The sequence below is a fragment of the Anarhichas minor genome, unplaced genomic scaffold, assembly GCF_050575085.1.
Source record: "Anarhichas minor isolate MPS153535 unplaced genomic scaffold, ASM5057508v1 ptg000042l, whole genome shotgun sequence".
Lineage (NCBI taxonomy): Eukaryota > Metazoa > Chordata > Actinopteri > Perciformes > Anarhichadidae > Anarhichas > Anarhichas minor.
Genome location: NW_027466488.1, coordinates 11,609,479 through 11,628,474, shown reverse-complemented (window position 1 = coordinate 11,628,474; position 18,996 = coordinate 11,609,479). Strand labels below are relative to the sequence as shown.

The 18,996-nt window shown below is 43.0% G+C and overlaps 1 protein-coding gene across 1 annotated transcript; it reads right to left on the bottom strand.

Annotated features, from left to right (window-relative positions):
* Positions 1-860: 860 nt before the first annotated feature.
* On the bottom strand, positions 861-16,982 carry bnc1 (basonuclin zinc finger protein 1). Its single transcript, XM_076110246.1, has 5 exons — positions 16,968-16,982; positions 7,988-8,090; positions 6,877-7,112; positions 2,940-5,038; positions 861-1,665 (listed from the first exon to the last, which is right to left on the bottom strand). Exons 1-5 carry the CDS (start codon positions 16,980-16,982, stop codon positions 861-863), a joined length of 3,258 nt encoding a protein of 1,085 aa, XP_075966361.1.
* Between the last annotated feature and the right edge of the window lie 2,014 nt (positions 16,983-18,996).

Below are 18,996 nucleotides of genomic sequence, written 5' to 3'. Positions count from 1 at the left end.
TATTTTATTTTACAACAGAGCCTACTCGTGAATACTGCTGTTAATCACAAAGAAGATGAGAGAAGACTGGGTGGCCCCATTTAATACTGCATACCCCTCACACATTATGAAGGGGTTTCTATACACACCTGTGGACTGAAAAAATCTTTGGTCAACATTAGCAGTATGCAACAACCAGAACAGTAAAGACAGATCATATATTACACCATACAATAACTTATTGGTCAAGCTCACAACACTATAGCTTTTTAACAAAGACTATTTTTCAAAAAACATTGTCCAAATGAACGAAAGGACACATGTAGAGGTTACTTCACTACTGCTTTTGATCAATACACACAGCTTCACAGGGAAGATGTGAACATCTGACAACAGAAACACGAGAAAAAAAGAACTCTTATGATACAGTTTCATGGCTCAACACTCACTTGGACAACACGTGGACAAATTCAGTTCATACAAACAAATCTTTTTAAGTTCTAAAGTGAGGCAAACCAATGCAAAGGAATCATTGAGACTCATTAAAGTCGCATTTCGTAATGTTGAAGATGAATTTACTGATGACAAGTCTATGTTCCGGTTACTCTTTATATGTTGATGTGGAAACAGAAAGATCATTTTCCCTTGCAGAAAAAGCCATTAGTTACAAAAGCAAGTTGTATTTGCCACAGCAAATTAACTCCATATTGTAATTTTTTTTTCTGCCCTTTTCCCCAAAATATCACAATAGGATATACGGGGTATGGAATTTGAAAAGTGCTAATTGGTGAGCCTTCTTTAGGTGCCCAAAAACATCGACAACAACAAAAAGACAATTAGAACCAGGGAAATCAGTCATGTTGGCATATGAGCGCAAATCCCTACTCCTGGTCCATCGTGGAACCTGAGCTGACAGCTAGGTTCCTATGAAGGTTTGGGTTTTGGCTGTGCCTGTTTCTGCTTCGCACAGAAGAGAAGGATGTATCGCAGCCAGGGACTTTACACTTGTGAAGCAGTCGCAGATGGACAGTTTTGTAATGGGCTCTGAATGTGCCCTTGTTGCTGTAGACCTTTTGGCAGATGTGGCAGGTTATTGGAGACCCACCCCCACCTCCCTGAAGCCCGCCTTGTCCTCCCCCAATGTAGCCCAGGGTTCTCTCTCCCGCGAGTACCAACCCCTCGCCCCCAGGCCTCCCCATGCCGATTCCATCGCAGCTTTCATCACTGTTCTCCATGTGGAGCACCTCCTCATCCTCTTCAGCCCCTTCCTCACTACCGGCACCATCTGAGTCCCAGGAAGATCGAACGCTGCCACTGCCACGAGGTGGGGCAGAGGAGGAGGTGCTCAGGTCGAGGACTGCCCCATCCTCCCCACTTCCACCACCTTCTCCTCTTCCTCCTAATCCCTCCATGTCTGCTGAAGGAGATGCCTCAGCACTGTTTGGTGCAGTAGACACTTTGCTCATTGGGAAGACCAGGCCCATGCGATTGTGTCCTCGAAAGATGACGGAAGTCTGGCTGGTTGGGTCTCGATGGGGTAGATCTCTGTCACGCTGGTCTTGGTAGTAGTCCAGTGCAACCGTGTCTCTGTCTCTACAGTGGGATGAGGGCAAGTATAGGGTGTTGGCTGGGCTGAATGAGTCTTTGGTCAGCAGCTTGTGGTGCAGGTTCAAATTTGCACTGTGTCTGTAGATTAAAAAAACAAACAATTACATGTAGTATGCACCACATGGTGTATATACGTATACAGTATATATATTGTTTACAGAGGAAGTGTAAAGAAAATAATACATAAACAAGTCAGAAGTGTCACACAGTCATTAAATATGGACTTCCCTTTAAACAATGTAAATCAGTTTGTATGCATCACTTGCAACCACTCTGTCCCGTCCCACAATCCGATTCACAAAAGATATTGCACTAATAATATTACAGCGCAAACACGGCCATAAAGTTTTGCAGTTGAGTGCATTTTTCTCTGATTGTATTATCCATGTGGCAAAGTATAAATTTGGCCAATGCACCAAGAAAAGAGTAGGCAGAACAATATCAGAGAGAAAAACAAAGAATAAATGATCAGACAGTTACAGGTCTTGACCGCAGAGAAGCAGAGGCATTTCCAAAAACTTCAGGCAAGGAATTTAAACGTGACAAAGAGAAACCTTATTTGGACTTTAATATCCCAATTGGTCAGATGCTTTTGGTGTTTTTAAATGCACACCTTCAGACTGATGAAGAAGACGGCGTGGCACCCATTATAAATGCGCCACCACCAACTCTCAAATCGCTAATAATTTTACTGTAACTGCGTGTGGGTATTAGCGCTGATCTTCGTGAATTGGACTGTTTTTGCAATGAGGCTCATTTGCATAGAAAGAGGCCAATTTTGCACCAAATACCTGCAAATATAGCGCTGAGACACGACTTGCTTGGCAGCCCAGTTATGGGTACATTTCACCCTTTGGGATGCTTTAAAATGACAGTTTCTTTTTGTCTTATTAGTGCAAGTTTCACTGTGTGTACAGTCTTAATACATTTTGTTTGCATGCAGACATCTGCTCAGAGTTTGCCCATATCCTATGTCGACAGGTGCCATGTTTTCCGCTGCACCGATATTGCAGCTGCATGAATGAGTAGGACTTGAGCTTCAGGGCCCAAGAGTCTGTCGTTTCCATTCTAAACAAACTAGAGCAGCTGATTTTAGTATGTCCTCTCTACCAGAACATTTGCATATTTCAGCGGCACATGTTAGAGAACCACTGATCTTATGCTATATTACTCATATACAGGGTGTCTGCTAGGGGAACCCATGAGGACAACTGAATGAGCTAAACAGCAACAAATTAGAGTTGGGATATTAACTCTTGCCCCCTCGGAAACAGTAAAATGGACAGGCATGAATTTGTCAGCAATCCTGATAACCTGCACTCGAACAATAACAAAATATGAGTGCTTCTCACCTGTCTCGGCTCCTGCGGGAGGGGAAGGCAGCATTGCAGCCGTCCACTGTGCACATGTGCATCTCCTTCAAGTGGACATTTTGGTAGTGCATTTTGACACTGTAGGGGTTCTTAAAGGTCTTACTGCAGATCTCACAGTGGTGTGGCAGGTCAGCATTGGGGTCAAGGTGAGACAAGCCCAAGTAACCGACGTCTTCTACACAGCCGACCGATCCCTCTCTCTCACGGTCTATGAGCTGGAGAGCGCCCCCATTAGTCAGTTTGTGCTCACCGTCATCCCATCTGAGCTCTGAAATCTTGTCAGCTGCATGCTGAGACTTGGCATGCTCCCTTTCCTCCCTTTCTTCATTGCCATTGGGTTCCTGATAAAGTAAGTTGTTGTCACAGTGATTCTCCATCAGTCTGTCTTCAAACGGGGAAGATGCGGAGGAGATGACCCCTGTTTCAGCTTGCCTTGGCCCATCATCTTTGTCCTCCCTCATTGTCATTTCTCTATCTAAAGTGTGGTCCAACAGATGCTTGGCGCCCTCCCTTTCCTTCTCTTCGCTAATGTAAGCTCCTCTTGACTCCCTCTCCTCCCCAACTTTTCCTGCGCACATATGCCCTTCTGCTCGGATTCCGTCACACTCTTCCTTGTCCCTGCCCTGAAAAGGAGCCTCGTCCTCAGAGCTGCTTCCCTTATCCATCTGCTCATCTCGCTCTACCACTTCCTTCTCTATCTTTATTGGCATGCTTGACTTCCGAGACTTTTTCTTTGGTATGGGGTCTGTCATACAGGGTTCAGGGGCCATGATTGGTTTGATAGGTACAGAGGAGGATAACAGAGGAAGAGAGGGTAGTGTTCCTGGGGTGTTGGCAAGCTCTGCCGGGGTTACCAGGCTGCGGTAGAAAGGCAAGACTGGCTGTACTGTTTTTAGGTTAGGGAAGAGGATGCCACTCTGGCCCATGCTGGGGAATGAGCTGCTGTGGAGTTTAGAGCCAGTGTCCACATGGCTCACCATGTAGCTGGGCACTGACTTATGGCTTTCTGCAGAGCAGATGGGGATGGGGGTTCCATAATCAGCCCTCTTCTCTCCTGGAGAGCCCTCATCACCAGACGAGCTGCCCCGGATGTCTTTGTCCCGGTTGTTACGGTTCATAGGCATGTGTAGCCGTGGGTTTGGGTTGGCACTATGGCGATTGCGACTGCGGAGCGAGCTGAAAACCATGTTGCAGCCATCAATGGTACACTTGTGCTTAATCTTCAGATGCACTGCATTGTAGTGGATTTTCAGTGTGCCTTTGTCGTAAAATGTCTTCTCACAGGCGTTACAATACACTCGACCTTTCTTAAGAGAGCATCCTCCCCCACCACCTGCTGAGACCCCTCCACCGCCACTCCCATTCCTGTCCATGGAGAGCAGCTTGCCCTCAGGTGACATCTGTGTTATATCCGAGCTCATGGAGGGTGTGCACGGAGTCGACGGTCCATCTGAATAGTTGTCGCTGGTGGAGAAGTCCTCTGCCTCAACCTTTGTGGTGGTGGCGAGGCTGTCCATTGGCCTGTCTGCACTTTGGTCTAGATCAGCAGTGAATGAGACAGAGCTGGAACCTAACATGCTGCTCTCATGGGGGTGTGAAAGAGGGAGGGGGTTGTCCCTCCCTAGACCATCGCGACTTAGATCATCTCGTCTCTGACTCTGCTGCTCTATTGACCCACGGCATGGCTGCTGGTGCTGTTGGTGTTGCTGGTGCTGCGTTGCCCTTGCCGGTGAACCCAGAAACGGTGCAGGAACAGAGCCTAACAGCTGAAACGGCAGCATGAAGGCCATACTGTTGACAAAGTTTTCAAAGTGGTGCATGCTATTGCTGCTCAGCTTATCGACTTTGGATGTAGAGAGGTTGGCAGCAGTGCGTGGGGTGTTGCGCTCAATGAAAGTGCGGATATCAGAGTTGGTGCGGGTGCTGGGAACCAACACCGCCTGGCCCTCCTTGTCCTGCAGAGCCATCAGCTCCACTATGGACTTGGTCTCGCCAAAACGCAAGAACTGCTGCAGTGTGGCAATCTCCTCCTCAAACGTCATGATGGCCCACCGGTCCAGCACCTTCCCAGCTACATCCTGCAAACAGGGCAGGAAGAAAGGGAAGAGCAACATGGTACAGGGAAGGGGACAAGGCAAGGATATGATATAGATTGAGAAGGAGAGGGGAAGTGAAAAAAAGAGAAAGGAGAGAGAGAGCAACTTCATCATTAGCATTATAAGTGTCTGTTGGGTTGCTCATGAATATTCACAGAGTGTGTTAGATGACACACCCTATAAAGTAGACTGGCAGGGCAGCTAAATAAAGGAATCAGATTGAGTGTTAATACAAGCGGGCAGTGCAGAACCCTGAGAACCCTCATTACAGACACCCAGTGTTTCATCTTGCAGGTCATTTCTCTTCATTTAAATCATGTGGATTTACTTCAAGCAGAACGAGAACACACACACATCCGGGTGAGAACGTGCATTCAGGGATATCAGCAAACACGTACACTCATACACAGACTCCCAAAGGCATGCAAAAAAAATGCAAACACACACACACACACACAAATGTAGACACACAAGTAAGGGCGGGGTGATCAGAGGGCGGCTCACATTGATCAAGTGGGTCCTCTCTCCCATAGCCCAGCAGTAATCACATGTGAGTTTGGGTGTCTTTGAAAGTGAAGAGCGGCTTCGTGCCGTAACCGTGATTAATATTTCATCACAGAGCATTCATTGGGCGCCTGTCGAGGATTCTGACTCTACGTTCGCCATTAGATGAGCTAACATGAATTAAACGCAGCCCAACTTGAATACTTGATGATGTACTAATCGAAGTGAGAGCTTGCACTGACATAGTGCCTGCAGCCCAGGCCTTGGCCGGCTTGGCTTCGGCTTGAGAGGAAATCTGAAGCAAAAGACATAATATTTACAAATCTACCCGGCACAGTTTGGAGACCTCCCCGAGCTGGTCGTACCACAGCAAGAAGCAGGCTGCATCAGCAGGGTACCAAGGGAGTTTATGGCATTGGTCGCTACATCACATCCCTACTCTCTCCTGTCTTCAGCCATGCTTCCCTGACCCCTCCTCCTCCCACGTCTTCCTCAGAAATTCCCTCTCTCTTCATAGACTCTTGCTTACTTATACTTTGAGTTTTAGGGTTGCATGTTTGCCTCCAGGCTGTTTTAGAGGCTTTTCCACCCTGAAAATAATTACGCTACATACTATGTCAGAATTGTTTTAATACTTAAAGGAATAGTTGATAAATAGTTGGCCTCCCTTCCGAGATTCAGATGAAAAGATTGATATCAATCTTATGGCTGTATGTTAAGAACAAAGCTGGGGTCACAATGTGCTAAACTAGGAGAACATTACGACTGGAGGCAGGGGGGAACCGCTAGCTAGCCTGTCCGACTGTCCAAAATTCAAAAACAGGCCGACCAACACCCCCAAAGCTATTGCACATGGTGTATATTAAAACCACACACAATAATCTCTCTGGCTCCCAGCACTTCTTTGTGCACTTCTATCATAGTTCTAAGACAAAAACACGGACAACTCCTAGACCAGGAAACACAGTCACAAGGTAGCCACGCCCTAAAGCATACCCTGCTTCAGCGTAATTATGAACTAAATGAACATCATGCTGTATTGAAGAAGACTTGAAACTAGAGATTGAGACCATAAACTCATGTTTACAATGTTTACTGAGGGAATAAATCAAGTGAGAAGTAGATTCATTTTCTCATAGACTTAGATACAAGAAGTTTTCTTTTTACAACCAAGAGTTGCCTCCTGATGGCCATTAGAAAGAATGCAAGTTTTATCACTTTCATCTCACTCTCAGAAAGAAAGTAAATAAGCGTATTTCCCAAAATGTTGACACACACACAAACACACACACAAAAGTCTTACCCCCACTGCTTACCTGGAGGACGTATCCACGTATGTAGTCCTGCAGTGTCCAGTCAAGTGCATTGAGGATCTGTATGACCTCCTCTTGCTTGAGTACAGAGAAGAGGCGGTCCAGGAGGATCTTAAGGCGGATGGGAATGGCCTGGGTGCCATACAGCATCAGGCTGCAGATATCGAACACCACGTTGGAGTGCACAATCTCCACCTGGCTGCTCTGGTACATGTGGTGGACCTTCAGTTTGCTCAGAGCTAGAATACACACATCAGATTTTACTGGATTCGATTTTATGAAACAGCACTGGTCCCTGGACTGAGCAAAGAGTAACAACAGGTTTTGAAAAAGTTGAAGGCTTAAACAAGTATATATACAATTTATTAATGTAATGTATTTCAGAAATGCTGAAAATAAATGATATAAAAACTGTAATGGGACAAAACCAATGTATATATATCAATATAGTCGTGAAAAGAAGTGGTTTGTGTGTATATAGAAAGATCTAATTCCCTTTCTGTCATTGACAACAAGACTGCTTTTGTTAGGTGACAAGCTGACAAGTTAGAGATGCAATTTAGAATAGTGTATGAGCAATAGATATATAATAGGAAAAAATAAAATACACCAAAGCTGAGTGACAGTAGTCGCAGGATCACATGAGTACATATAACCATCTTAACAGGCACATTCTACGTCAATGGATAATGGCGGAAATGCTGTTTGATTTTCATGCTAATCAAGTTAATTTTGCAGACTAGCACCGACATCAGATGAGTGGAACAACTTGAGTTCAGACAAAACATGAGACGTAGATGACTTAAAACAGAAAACTGTATCACACCTTTCCAAACACCCTTTTCCGTAAATATTTCCACTCACTCTAGATCATCCAAACATTGTGGACAGTTTTCATTTAATGGTTCTACTGACAAAACAACCTCTAGGTAAACTGTTGACAGTATGTCACCATGATTAGTGGGAAACACTCTGGAACCAATGAAACCAAACCTCTTCAAATATTAGTGGTGCATTAAAAAAATATGTATTTTATCTGAAATACACATAATATTAATGTAAATAGCCTCAAGTGAATGTCTTTGCATTACCAGTAGAAACAGTGAGCTCCTACCATGTGCTACCCAGCCATGCTTGCAGTTTTCACACTGCCTCCTCTTCAGCTTCCCAGGCTTGAAGGTGTCACAGTTACAGTTCACCAAAGTGCAGCAGATAGCCTGTCAACACAAAGAAAAACAGTTTTTCTCTTCTTTTAATGAGCACACACAAAAAAATGATTCCTGTTTTTACAACAGAGTGCTACCCTCCATCTTGAATTTGGATTTGCTGACCTCTTTCAGACCTTGATCACATACATAGCCCGCTAACTTTGTTTTCTTGTTCTTTTATGAAGCAGCGGATGTTTTCTGAATTATTCAAACCAAAGACACAAATTCCTGTTTTGGCTGCAGCATTTCACAGGATTAAAATACATTTTTTTTTTAAACTTCAGCCAGATATATTGTTGTAAACCTTGAGTAGAATCTGAGCCGCGAGTGGAGCTTGCAAGTGTATTCAAAAAGTTCTATTTCTAAATTCTTAACATTAAAGATATGACATTTCTGATGTTATACCTTCAAAAAAAAAAAGTGTTTTATCATTCCAAAGGAATAATATTTCCAAGTGGCCACATTTGTACGTATCCCAGGAATGAAGCATAATAGCTATAATAGAAAGTGTGCCCTGTCATCTGCTAATTCTGTGACTGTGCAGGCGAGAAAGAGTCGGAGTGTGTGCGTGGCTGCCGTCAAGTTGCCCGGAGAAACTGAAAGAAAGAGCTTTGTTGCCTCAAGTAATTTTGGTCTCCTTTTGTGTATCACTCATTGCCTGGTTTCCCCTGTGATGGCAGCATTAGCACAGGTGTGTGTGTGTGTGTGTCTTCGTGTAGGTGTGTGTGTGTCTGTAGTGCTGCAGGGCAGGTCCTATCTACAGTAGGCCTAACGAAAGGTCTCAGACACACCTGGACCACCAAAACCAATCAATCAATGCCTAAGGCAGACACACACACACACACACCCACATGCACTGGTCAAAGGACTCCATTTGCTCATCTGCTAATGGGTTTTATCTTTTCAGAATAAACATGCAGAAAAGCAGAGTAAGTGGACAGACACACTGAGACTCTAAGTGAGGAGTGAATGGCAGTAATGAGAGAAGTTTTCTGGGTAGCTGCTGACTTGGCAGCGGAGAGGACCCCAGCGCACTGATACACTAAAAATGTCTCTGCCTCTCTCTCTGTCTTGGACAAAATAAAATCCTTTACGCACCAGGAACTGAGTGTATAGCATCATCAGATTTATGATCAAAGCCGGTGTTGTTAGTGCTACATACTGAAAACCTCAGAGTGGCTGTGCTACGCCACCTCTCTCCCTCTGCATCTATAATGTATGACCAGTGGGATTTTAGTATACATGAGCGACATGCTTAGCTCCTCGCTGGAGCTCACTCCCTCTCCACGAGCGCAGAGGGGAGAGAAGTGTGGGTGGGTGGGTACGGGACCTCCTCCTCCTCCTCATTGAGTCAGCCGCTTGGCTCCGTGCTCGAGGCCGGGCTCGTCCTTGAGATCTGGGATCGCGTTATTTCACCTTACAATAACCTCTCATCATTAGGACGGATAAACTGACCCGAGATGAAGGCGGCGGCAGCTACCTGGCCTTGAAACGCAGCGTGGCAGCTCCAGCCTTCAGTCCCGTGACATCCGTTTGCTTTTCTCTCTATCGCCCTCTCTGTCAGTTTCATCTCCGGCTGGCTAGCTCAGCCTGCTCCGGACAGTGATGAGGTGTAAGAAAAAAAGCCCTTTTGCTCATCTCTCAGCGACATAATCCCATCATTACGGAGCACCAAGAATCAACATGGCCCAATTAGGCTAATCCCACCCCACTGTGGGTGCACACACAGCTCCTCCTGCTGCTCCCCCTAATATACATCTCAATCAGGTGCCCCCTGCTTGCTCACCAGCCTGTAACACACACACACGCTCACACACATTCCAATGCACAGTGTGCTCCAGGTCGTTTATCTTAATTAGCAATTCATTTTATGAGTTCCTGAGAAGAAGAAGAAGGAGGAGAAGAAGAAGAAGAAGGAGAAGAGAAGAAATATGGCAGCGCAGGGTGGGCCAAGGCTCAGTGACCGAGCCTCCCCACCATCTCTTTCTCTTTTCTGTTGTCACAACAAAGCCTCGGCTGTTCGCACGCATCACTGAAGTCGATGACAAGAGGACTAATTGCACAAAATGATGCTGCTGGGTCACTGAAGCCCAAGCTAACACGGTGTCGCTTATTCTTTATATCAGTGCTGTTTAACAGTGTAGCCACACATCGACCCCGCCACCTCTACACACACCTCCAATACGTCACACATCCCTCTAATTAGCATTGCATTACATAGTACGTGTTGTTGAATCTTTGTACTTTAACAAATGTAGTCACTTCTCCAGTGGGAGCACAATGCATACTCCAAGAGAGTTAGTGCAGCTTGAATTAAGCCTGAACGCTCCTCACATACTTGTAAAGTGTATTTCTGTGAGCTACCAGTAATAATCGAAGGCATGATGAGTGTATTAACGTTTTTATTAACTCAGAACTTCACTGTTTGCGTTCATTCTTGACCTTAGAAATAGTGATCCAATAAAAAAAACTCTTAACCTAACTTAATTACCCCATTTGCTAATGACGACTGTGAGATGCGCTTGAATATATATATGTATATATATATATATGTATATATATATATATATATGTATATATATATATATATGTGTATATATATATATATATATATATATATATATATGTATATATATATACGTATATATATATATATATATGTATATATATATATATATATATATATGTATATATATATATGTATATATATATATATATATGTATATATATATATATATATATATATGTTGTTTCTCTGTGTATATTTTGTTAGAGCAAAAAATGTTTTCACTACTTTTGCAAACCTTTTTTTTTCAAGTGAAAGCATATTCATTCTCCTTGTGTATGTCTTGATTGTGGACGCCGGCCCCTCAGCGTCTGTCTACTTGTTAAAGTTAAAGGCGTACTGTACACTCAGAGGTCAGGCTGTGTAGGACAGAGAGATGGAGGTCATGACGGGAGGTTAAAGAGAGAGAAGGCGAGGTTAAGAAAAGAGATGAAGAAGGCCGAGACGACATTAAAATGCAGTCTGCACACCATGCGGATCGGATCCTGAGTGTGTGTGTCCATGTGTGTATTTATACATAAAAAAACCTCGACACGCCTACGATGTTTGTACGGGATTTAACTGGTTTCAGGTCAAAGTTAACCTGTATGCATTATATCCATATAGCAAATGTAACTGTTCGAATGACTGACACATTAGAATTCATTAGAATTAATATTTCAATTCCTGGGTGTCATGAAATTTCCCAGGTCACTATTTCCTAACAATAATGACGGTTAAAACAATTCTAACGGTTAAAACAGAGGTAGGCGATCAATGGCACGCGGTACTTTAACATTAGCATTTAATTGGAAATAAGATCAGTAATAGTGTTTGATTTCAATTCAAAACAGATTTAATTTAGAAGGTATCATTTATTTATTTAGTTTCATATTTATTCTCATGATGATCTGCCCAAAATCTTCTTCAATGTCTGTGTTATGGTTCATCTCAGGAAAACACAGCAATAAGTTGAATGAAATCTTAAGTACGGTTTACATGCCTTCATCATTTCAAGTGTTAATTGTAAATAAGAAATGTAATTTTATCCACAACTGTGCATGAGTGTTTTTTGTTGAAGTGCCCTCTCGTCCGCATGTCAAATGACTTCTTCCACAGCCATTGGCAGTTGTTCGGCCTGTTATTTACAGCAGTTTGATTGATTTACTTCTTCCTCATCCGCGATCCGCTAAGACCCGTCCTACTCGGACTCTGATTGGTTGGTTAGAACAAGACTGGTCGAAGGTTGGTAGGGTTATTGATCTCAACTAAGATGCGGATGTTTTCATAAGGATGACAGCCTTCTCATATATAATCACATTGTCCTGACTATGGGAGAACAAGTTTTTTTCAAAATGTTGCGACGCACGTTGCCTGTATGGATGGAATAAAATTCCATAACCTGTTGATATGCTATGATATTGATACAATTTTAAAATGACACTTCATGTCAAAAAGGTTGCTGACCCCTGATCCATGTGGTGACCTTTAGATATAGATTGTATGGATATAATATAGACAAAACTACAGTGTGCATTCTAAGACAGGAAGAGCTATGTTATGTCTGGTCGAAGTGGAACATCATCTTCATTCTACTGCTACAGCCATGACATTCTTCACACACACAAAAGAGAAAAAAAAGGAACGCTGTTCAAATAAAATCCTATGTATGTCCTGAAGGGCCACGGTGCTTTAGAGACTCAGCAGAAGCAAACAGCTGCTTGGACAGAGACGGTCCCGGGACGGACGGGGACTTGTTGGCTTAATGCGCTGGAAAACTAATCAATTAGCAGCCGCCCGGCACGTACTGACACTCGATGGGGAAACAAGCGGTGCTGGTGCCAAAGAGTGAAAAACAACCGGGTGATCAGCGGCTCCGAGGAAGAGGGAGACTGACGGCGGCCAAGTGAGAGCAGAGCAGATCACATTTTACTAGCAGCCATTAATCACTTTACAAGACAATTATGGCACAAGGGGAATAAAGGAAGTGAGAGTTTTCCTTGATGGGAAATATAAATATGGGGCATTTCTGGTTCACTTTTTATACGAATTAAACACATTTTATTGAAAACTTCCACAGTCACTTTACCAAATGTATTCATTCATAACATTAGTGGAGATGACTTTCTCTTAAGGCACCGTATATGAAGGGTTCAGAGATTGTAACTAATGGATTTTTAGTTACATTTACAAAATTTAGGATTTCGAGGTTACAAAATCTTTTGGGTGGTGTTTATTCCCCTCTCAACTTGGCAGCCCAAAAGCTGATAAAGCATTCATTTATGATTTATTGACCATGAATAAAGCATTTAGTTACAATTTACAAACCCCCTATAAAGGTTGCTTTGTCAGAAAGGTACTCCGGTCAGTTGATCAACCGAACTGTTTAACTCTAACAGAAGCAAGTGGAAAAAGAGACAAGTGAGAATTTGCTTATTATTTTCTGTTCATTCCTTCAGATTTTGAATTGTTGTTCAAACTAAAAGAAGCAATCTCAAAAAGACAGATTGGACTGCGGGAACTTGTGTGCGAACTTGCTCTATTTTCTGGCTTTTCAAATGACAGATTGATTCACTCTGAAAACAATTTTAATTTTAAATTTGCAGGGAATATTTAATAAAGTAACTTTTTATCTCTTCAACTTTGCATTTATAAAGGAAATAACACATGATAGCAGTTCACGCTGAAAAGTGAGATCCAAAGTGACATTGATTTTGGAATGTAACTAAAAAACCTACTGAACAATTTAGCACATGAAATTAAAGGGCAACATTAAATGACCACTGAAAAGCAAACAAACTGCTGCACAGCAGTCAAGAAAAGCTGAGCATTCACACACACACACACACACACACACACACACACACACACACACACAGAGGAAATAAATATCTTATCCCAGCCAGAACACACAGAAAACACTCAGGAATTTAGTGGGAGGACGGTGTTCCTGGTAACACTCAGATATCCTGCTAATAACACCGACTTCCACCAATAAAACCAGCTCAGCACCAAAACTGTGGCTGCATTGACTACACCTGGTCCCACAGGCTTTGTGTGTGTATGTGTGTGGTGTGCAGTGTGAGCAAAAAGCACAGTCATGAATAAATCACGTCTTGCCCGAGTTGTGTATGTGACTGCGAGGTAGTAAAATGTTAATTGATGACAAGTGTTAGTTAAAGCGAGGTTACGATACATGAGCTGCTCAGCGGGCGACGTGATCCGGCCCCGGCCCCTGATTTAATGTCACTCCGCTAAGAAAGAGGACGCACTTTCAACACACAGTCCCAGATCAAAAAAAAAAAAAAGATTACATTATACTTATTACACACAAACCCTCAGCTGCAAAGCCATCCAGCATGCGCTACATTTACTTCATGTCAGTAGTAGATTTTAAAATACACTTAAAAAAATAAAATGAATCAGATGACGAGTTCCTTTAACACACTGCGTTGGACTTGAAAAGGAGAAGACAACCCCAGTAAGAAGCCTGTGAGTACAAGTAGTGACAGGCTGTGTTTGAGCCTATTAAGAGTCCATACAGCCCAAAGACAGCGTGAACAACTCATTATTTCACACTCACAAGACAGCACACACACACTACATGTTCCAACACTAATGCAGCCGAAAAAGGTAGCAGATCTTTACCTGAATATCCATGACAAAAGGGCTAGCTTCCTTAAAAGCATAAGCAAAAAATCTTAAAAGACAATAAGCTTGTGGAGGGGGGGGGGGGGGGGGGGGGGGCAAAGTTTGTTTGGCTTCCTGGTGTGTGTGTGTCTCCCCGTTAGAAAGGGAGTGTTTGGCTCAGAGAGGGAGTAAATGAGGGGAACATGTTAGTACACTGAGTCTGAGAGAGTTTGGCTCCCAGCTACGCTCTGATTAATATCAGATCTCCCCTCTCTCTCCCCGCCTGCCTCTTGACAATCTTGTCACATCTGGCCGACAAATCCTCACAAGCCTTTTGGTGGCAGCGCAGAGCAGACGCAAGGGGTGGCTGCTGTGGGTGTGTGTGTGGAGTTTGGGGGTGTTAAGGGGGGGCGGTTTGGGCCAGGAGGGGCGGTTCACAGCTCGAGGAGACGCTGAAGGGGGTAAAAGGCTGGATCAGATACAAACACTCTGACCCCCCCTCATCCTCTCACGGGTGGACCATCATGAACCTAATGAAGCTGACGAGGCTGGCAGGCTACAGTCACCACTGCTAACACACACACATAATCACACGCACACACACATAATCACACAAACAATCACACACACACACACACACAACGACGTGCAGGGGCCCTGTGCGTCGTTGTCTCTGCATGTGTGTGTGTGTGTGTGTGTGAGTGTGTGTGCTGTGCCCCGGGCCCTGCAGCACTAAAGGAGAACAGAGAGACGCCCACAGAAAGAGTCGGAGGTACAGAAGGAACCAAACGACAGAAAGAGGGAGACAAGAGAAGTAAAGACATAGGACATTAGTTTGTTAAAGCCGCAGAGGGACACTCCACTCACATTTCTGTCTCTCACACACACACACACACACACACACGCAAAATAAATCCAAATCACTTTGGTGGATTGTTGGAGTAATGGCCTCTCACACAATAAAAAGGCAACCTGTTAGAGGAGCATGAAATGTGCAAGGAAGAAAGAAACACACCTCACAACTAAAATGATGGCAGAGCTTGATCATAATTAAATAAAGGCATTTTTAATGATTGTATTTATCTGTTATAATATTATTAGTATCATTATTATTATTGTTATTATTTATCATATTTGTAAAATAAGGGCTGATTTAATACCAAACTGAATTCACTCTACTTTGCAATATTTAAGGTTAATTTTAAAATACTTGATGTTCAAAACTAGTGGACATTTATCGATTTTACACCTTTTTTATTCAGTTAACATTCTGATTATTGTGAGAATCAAAATAGATGAGATGAAAATGGTATAAAAGGTTAGCGTCTCTCAGATTTGTATTAATAAAAAAAAATGTGATAACACAATTAAGTAATAAATAAGTAAGTAATTAATCAAAATGGTCTTTTTAAATTTATTTTTATTCAGATGATCACACAGTATCTGCGCCACATGTGCTTCATTCATTAATTGTGTGCTCGTCTCATATTGTTGTTGAAGCCTCCAGTCTGTCTGGATGTTGTGCTCGTCTCTCTAACACACAAAATAAAACACAATTCTTTCTCCTCCAACTGTTTAAGACAGACACACACACACACACATGGAGAGTGTGTTGCCGCTGCTGACACCACCACCAAACACACAGCTCAGCTAATTGTTAGATTATGGCTGGGATGAAACATTAGGCTACTCTTAAATTACATTCCGATAGGCTGTGGGCAGTAGCTAGCAGGCTACAGGAGGCCGGGCTGCTCTGTGTCCAGAACTACAGACGGGTGGATGGAAGACAGGCCCAGGTGAGGACTGAAGGCTGGGTCTCTGTCCTCACAGGAGATTATTGTCTTCAGGACAAGGGTGGAAGTGGTATTCAGGATAGACTATACCTGGACATATAGGTCCAGAATAAAAATAAAAATACAGAACCTGATTTAAGAAAAGAGGATAAAAGAGAGAAATATAGAACCATTCACCACAGAGAGGGAAGCCTGACTTTGACTCTGTTATTGTTTTTTGGGAGTTGTTTCTGGATTCCTGGAAGGCATGTGAGGACAATCTTGGTCCTCGCTGAGCAGGTCAACAAAACGCTCTCATTTAGACTCAATTGTGAGCAAAGAATTAAGGGAAATGTCAGCTTTTCGAGTGAGTTATGAAAACTTTTTAAAAAATTGACAGTTTCAAAAATTGACAGTTACCAAAAGTTGGCATGAAATAACAGTACTGCTGTCATCATGTTCACTTATTCCTTGATCACATAGTTCCTAACTTAAATTAAAAAATGTAAATTATATTGCATTTTATTTAGACAAAGTTTTTGGTAGAATTCATCTCTGAGGAAAAAAGATATTTCTCAAAAGTAAGGTATTTAGGGAAAAAGTATTGCTGTGGTATAATACTGAGACTTTGGCACTAATATCCAAAAATGTCGAACGCTACCCAGCTCCATAGATCACCATATGACAACTTATAACAACACATCCTAAAGATACAAAGAAATACAAGATAAATCTGGAATCGCAGCAGAGCTACACTCTAAATCTGTTTCTTGTCAAAGAAGAGCGAATGGATGTAATCCTCAACACCAAGCATGAACATTTCTCCTAAAAGTCTGCACTCCTTCCGCCTGTCACTCTGATCCACCTAAACTCCTTCCAGTTTGTCGTGGTTAAACATATCCGTGTGAGTGAGCAGACAGAGAAAAGCAGCTCCCTTACCTCGGCCATTGTCATTTAGTCGGATGTTTCCAAGGATACCGTGGAGTTTGCCATTCCCCGCGAGTCCCACAAAACAACTGCCTCCAACTCTCCTGTCCGCACGGATACTAACGCAAAAGAGCCATCACACCCAGCAGCATCTCCTTCAACAGCACAGACACACATGTACTCTGTCTTCTCTGTCTTCACACACACACACACACACACACACACACACGCACACACACACACACACACACACACACACACACACACACACACACACACTGAGCCACCAACACTCAACGAAAAAAAAAGAAGTAGTAGTCACTGTGCTTTTACTCTCCTTGCACAGATACACACACACACATGCCTCCTCTGCTTTCTCTCCTCTAATGTTGCCGTGGACTGGCTCTAAACTACTCAAGATGTTCAGTGTGTGTGTGCGTGTATGTGTGTATGTTGAAACTGGGCACAGGGGATTGGAATGAGATCCTCCCACTCGGCATTCTCACCTCAGGAGCTGCCTGCTCCCTCCCTAGCCTGCACACACACATGCACACACATGCTTGCGTGCACACATGGAGGTGTGCACGGTCTTTCATGCGCGCAGACAGACACACACACACACACGTACACGTCTACCCCCTCAGAGTCACAGGGCAGTCCCCTCACAGCTGGCTGGAAGAGGGCATGACACTCATCTTTCACAGAGATTTGATCAAAAGGAATCACAAAGGCTGGAGGCTCTCCTAATGCAGTCAGGGGAGACTCTCCCTCTATCCCCTCTCTCTCTCTCTCTCTCTCTCTCTCTCTCTCTCTCTCTGTCTGAGTAATGCCCTAAATCAACGTTGCCCCTCTTGGTGCACACAGCCCAGTGTGTGTGTCTGGATTCACCTTAACACTGCTCTGTGAACAGCCTCCATAACAAGTTATGCCTTGTGCCGTCAGGAATGTGTCAGTGTCTGTGTCGAGTGTTTCTCGGGAGGAGGGGGACTTCACACATGACAAAAAACAAATCGGTGTAATCTTTAGGAATACGTGTACCCGCTGTACGGCTGGGTATCAAAGCTCAACACCTTTTGGTTCTGACTTAAATGTGTCCAGAGTATCAAAGTTTAAAGTATACGGAAAGGCGGCGTGTTCACTTCTTTCTTTCGATAGTTTGAGATTTAAATCAAAGCCGTGTCAATTTTAGACTCATTTATTACAGGTATATGTTTTTGGACATCAACATTTGAGAACTTCAGCTTCTTTAGATTTTGAAGGGAAATATTTCCTAAATTACGGTTAATAAATTGTACTCTGCCAAGATCTAAAAGTGTGGATATCTCTTTCTATCTCTTCTTCGGATATCAGTTTGAACTCTTTGGTACTTCCAGCACCTTAGTTAAGATTAAACCAGGTGGCGCGGTGGTTATCCTGTATTTTCCTAAATTAAGATTTAAAAATAAATATATACAGCAAATATCGGTATGCTCAGGTACTGATTGGCACTAACTAAAAAATTACAAATGTCCATCCCTTGTGTAAAAGCTAAATACATGTTGTGGTACAAGGTACTAGAACCTGCAGTAACAAATGAGAAGTGTGTTTGGAGGGATGTTTAGAGCTCCACGTTTACCTTTGTAGGGTGTTTGGCACCTTTGCAGCAAAAAATAATCCAGATTATTTTACTAACAATTCATTGATTATTATTAATCCCCAATAATTCTGTCAATCCATTAACTAATGATTTCAGCTCGACATCTAAGTTTACCATTCATAACCACAAGTCGAATGTTGACGTGAATGAACAAGTTCAACACTGTTGAGTGTGAAATGACACAAACACATTACAGAAGAGCTATCAGAGTGTTGACACTACTGAGATGTTGACAGTGAAAAAGGACTGCCACTCAATTGTTTTTTACAAATGATATGTGTATGGTGATTCTTATGTACGATAGATGAGTTCAAGTTGAATCAAACAAGGGTTATCGTCATGGTTTTCAACTCTTGTCCTTTACTTTTCTGTCTTTTTTCCTTCCATTTCTTCCTCCCTCTTCCC

Bases quoted from the DNA above. Each gene is read 5' to 3' on its own strand.
- bnc1 (XM_076110246.1), bottom strand. The intron at 7,113-7,987 runs GTAGGAGCTCAC...TGTGTATTCTAG, and splicing joins GCATGGCTGGGTAGCACATG to CTCTGAGCAAACTGAAGGTC. The intron at 5,039-6,876 runs GTAAGCAGTGGG...CCCTGTTTGCAG, and splicing joins TACGTGGATACGTCCTCCAG to GATGTAGCTGGGAAGGTGCT.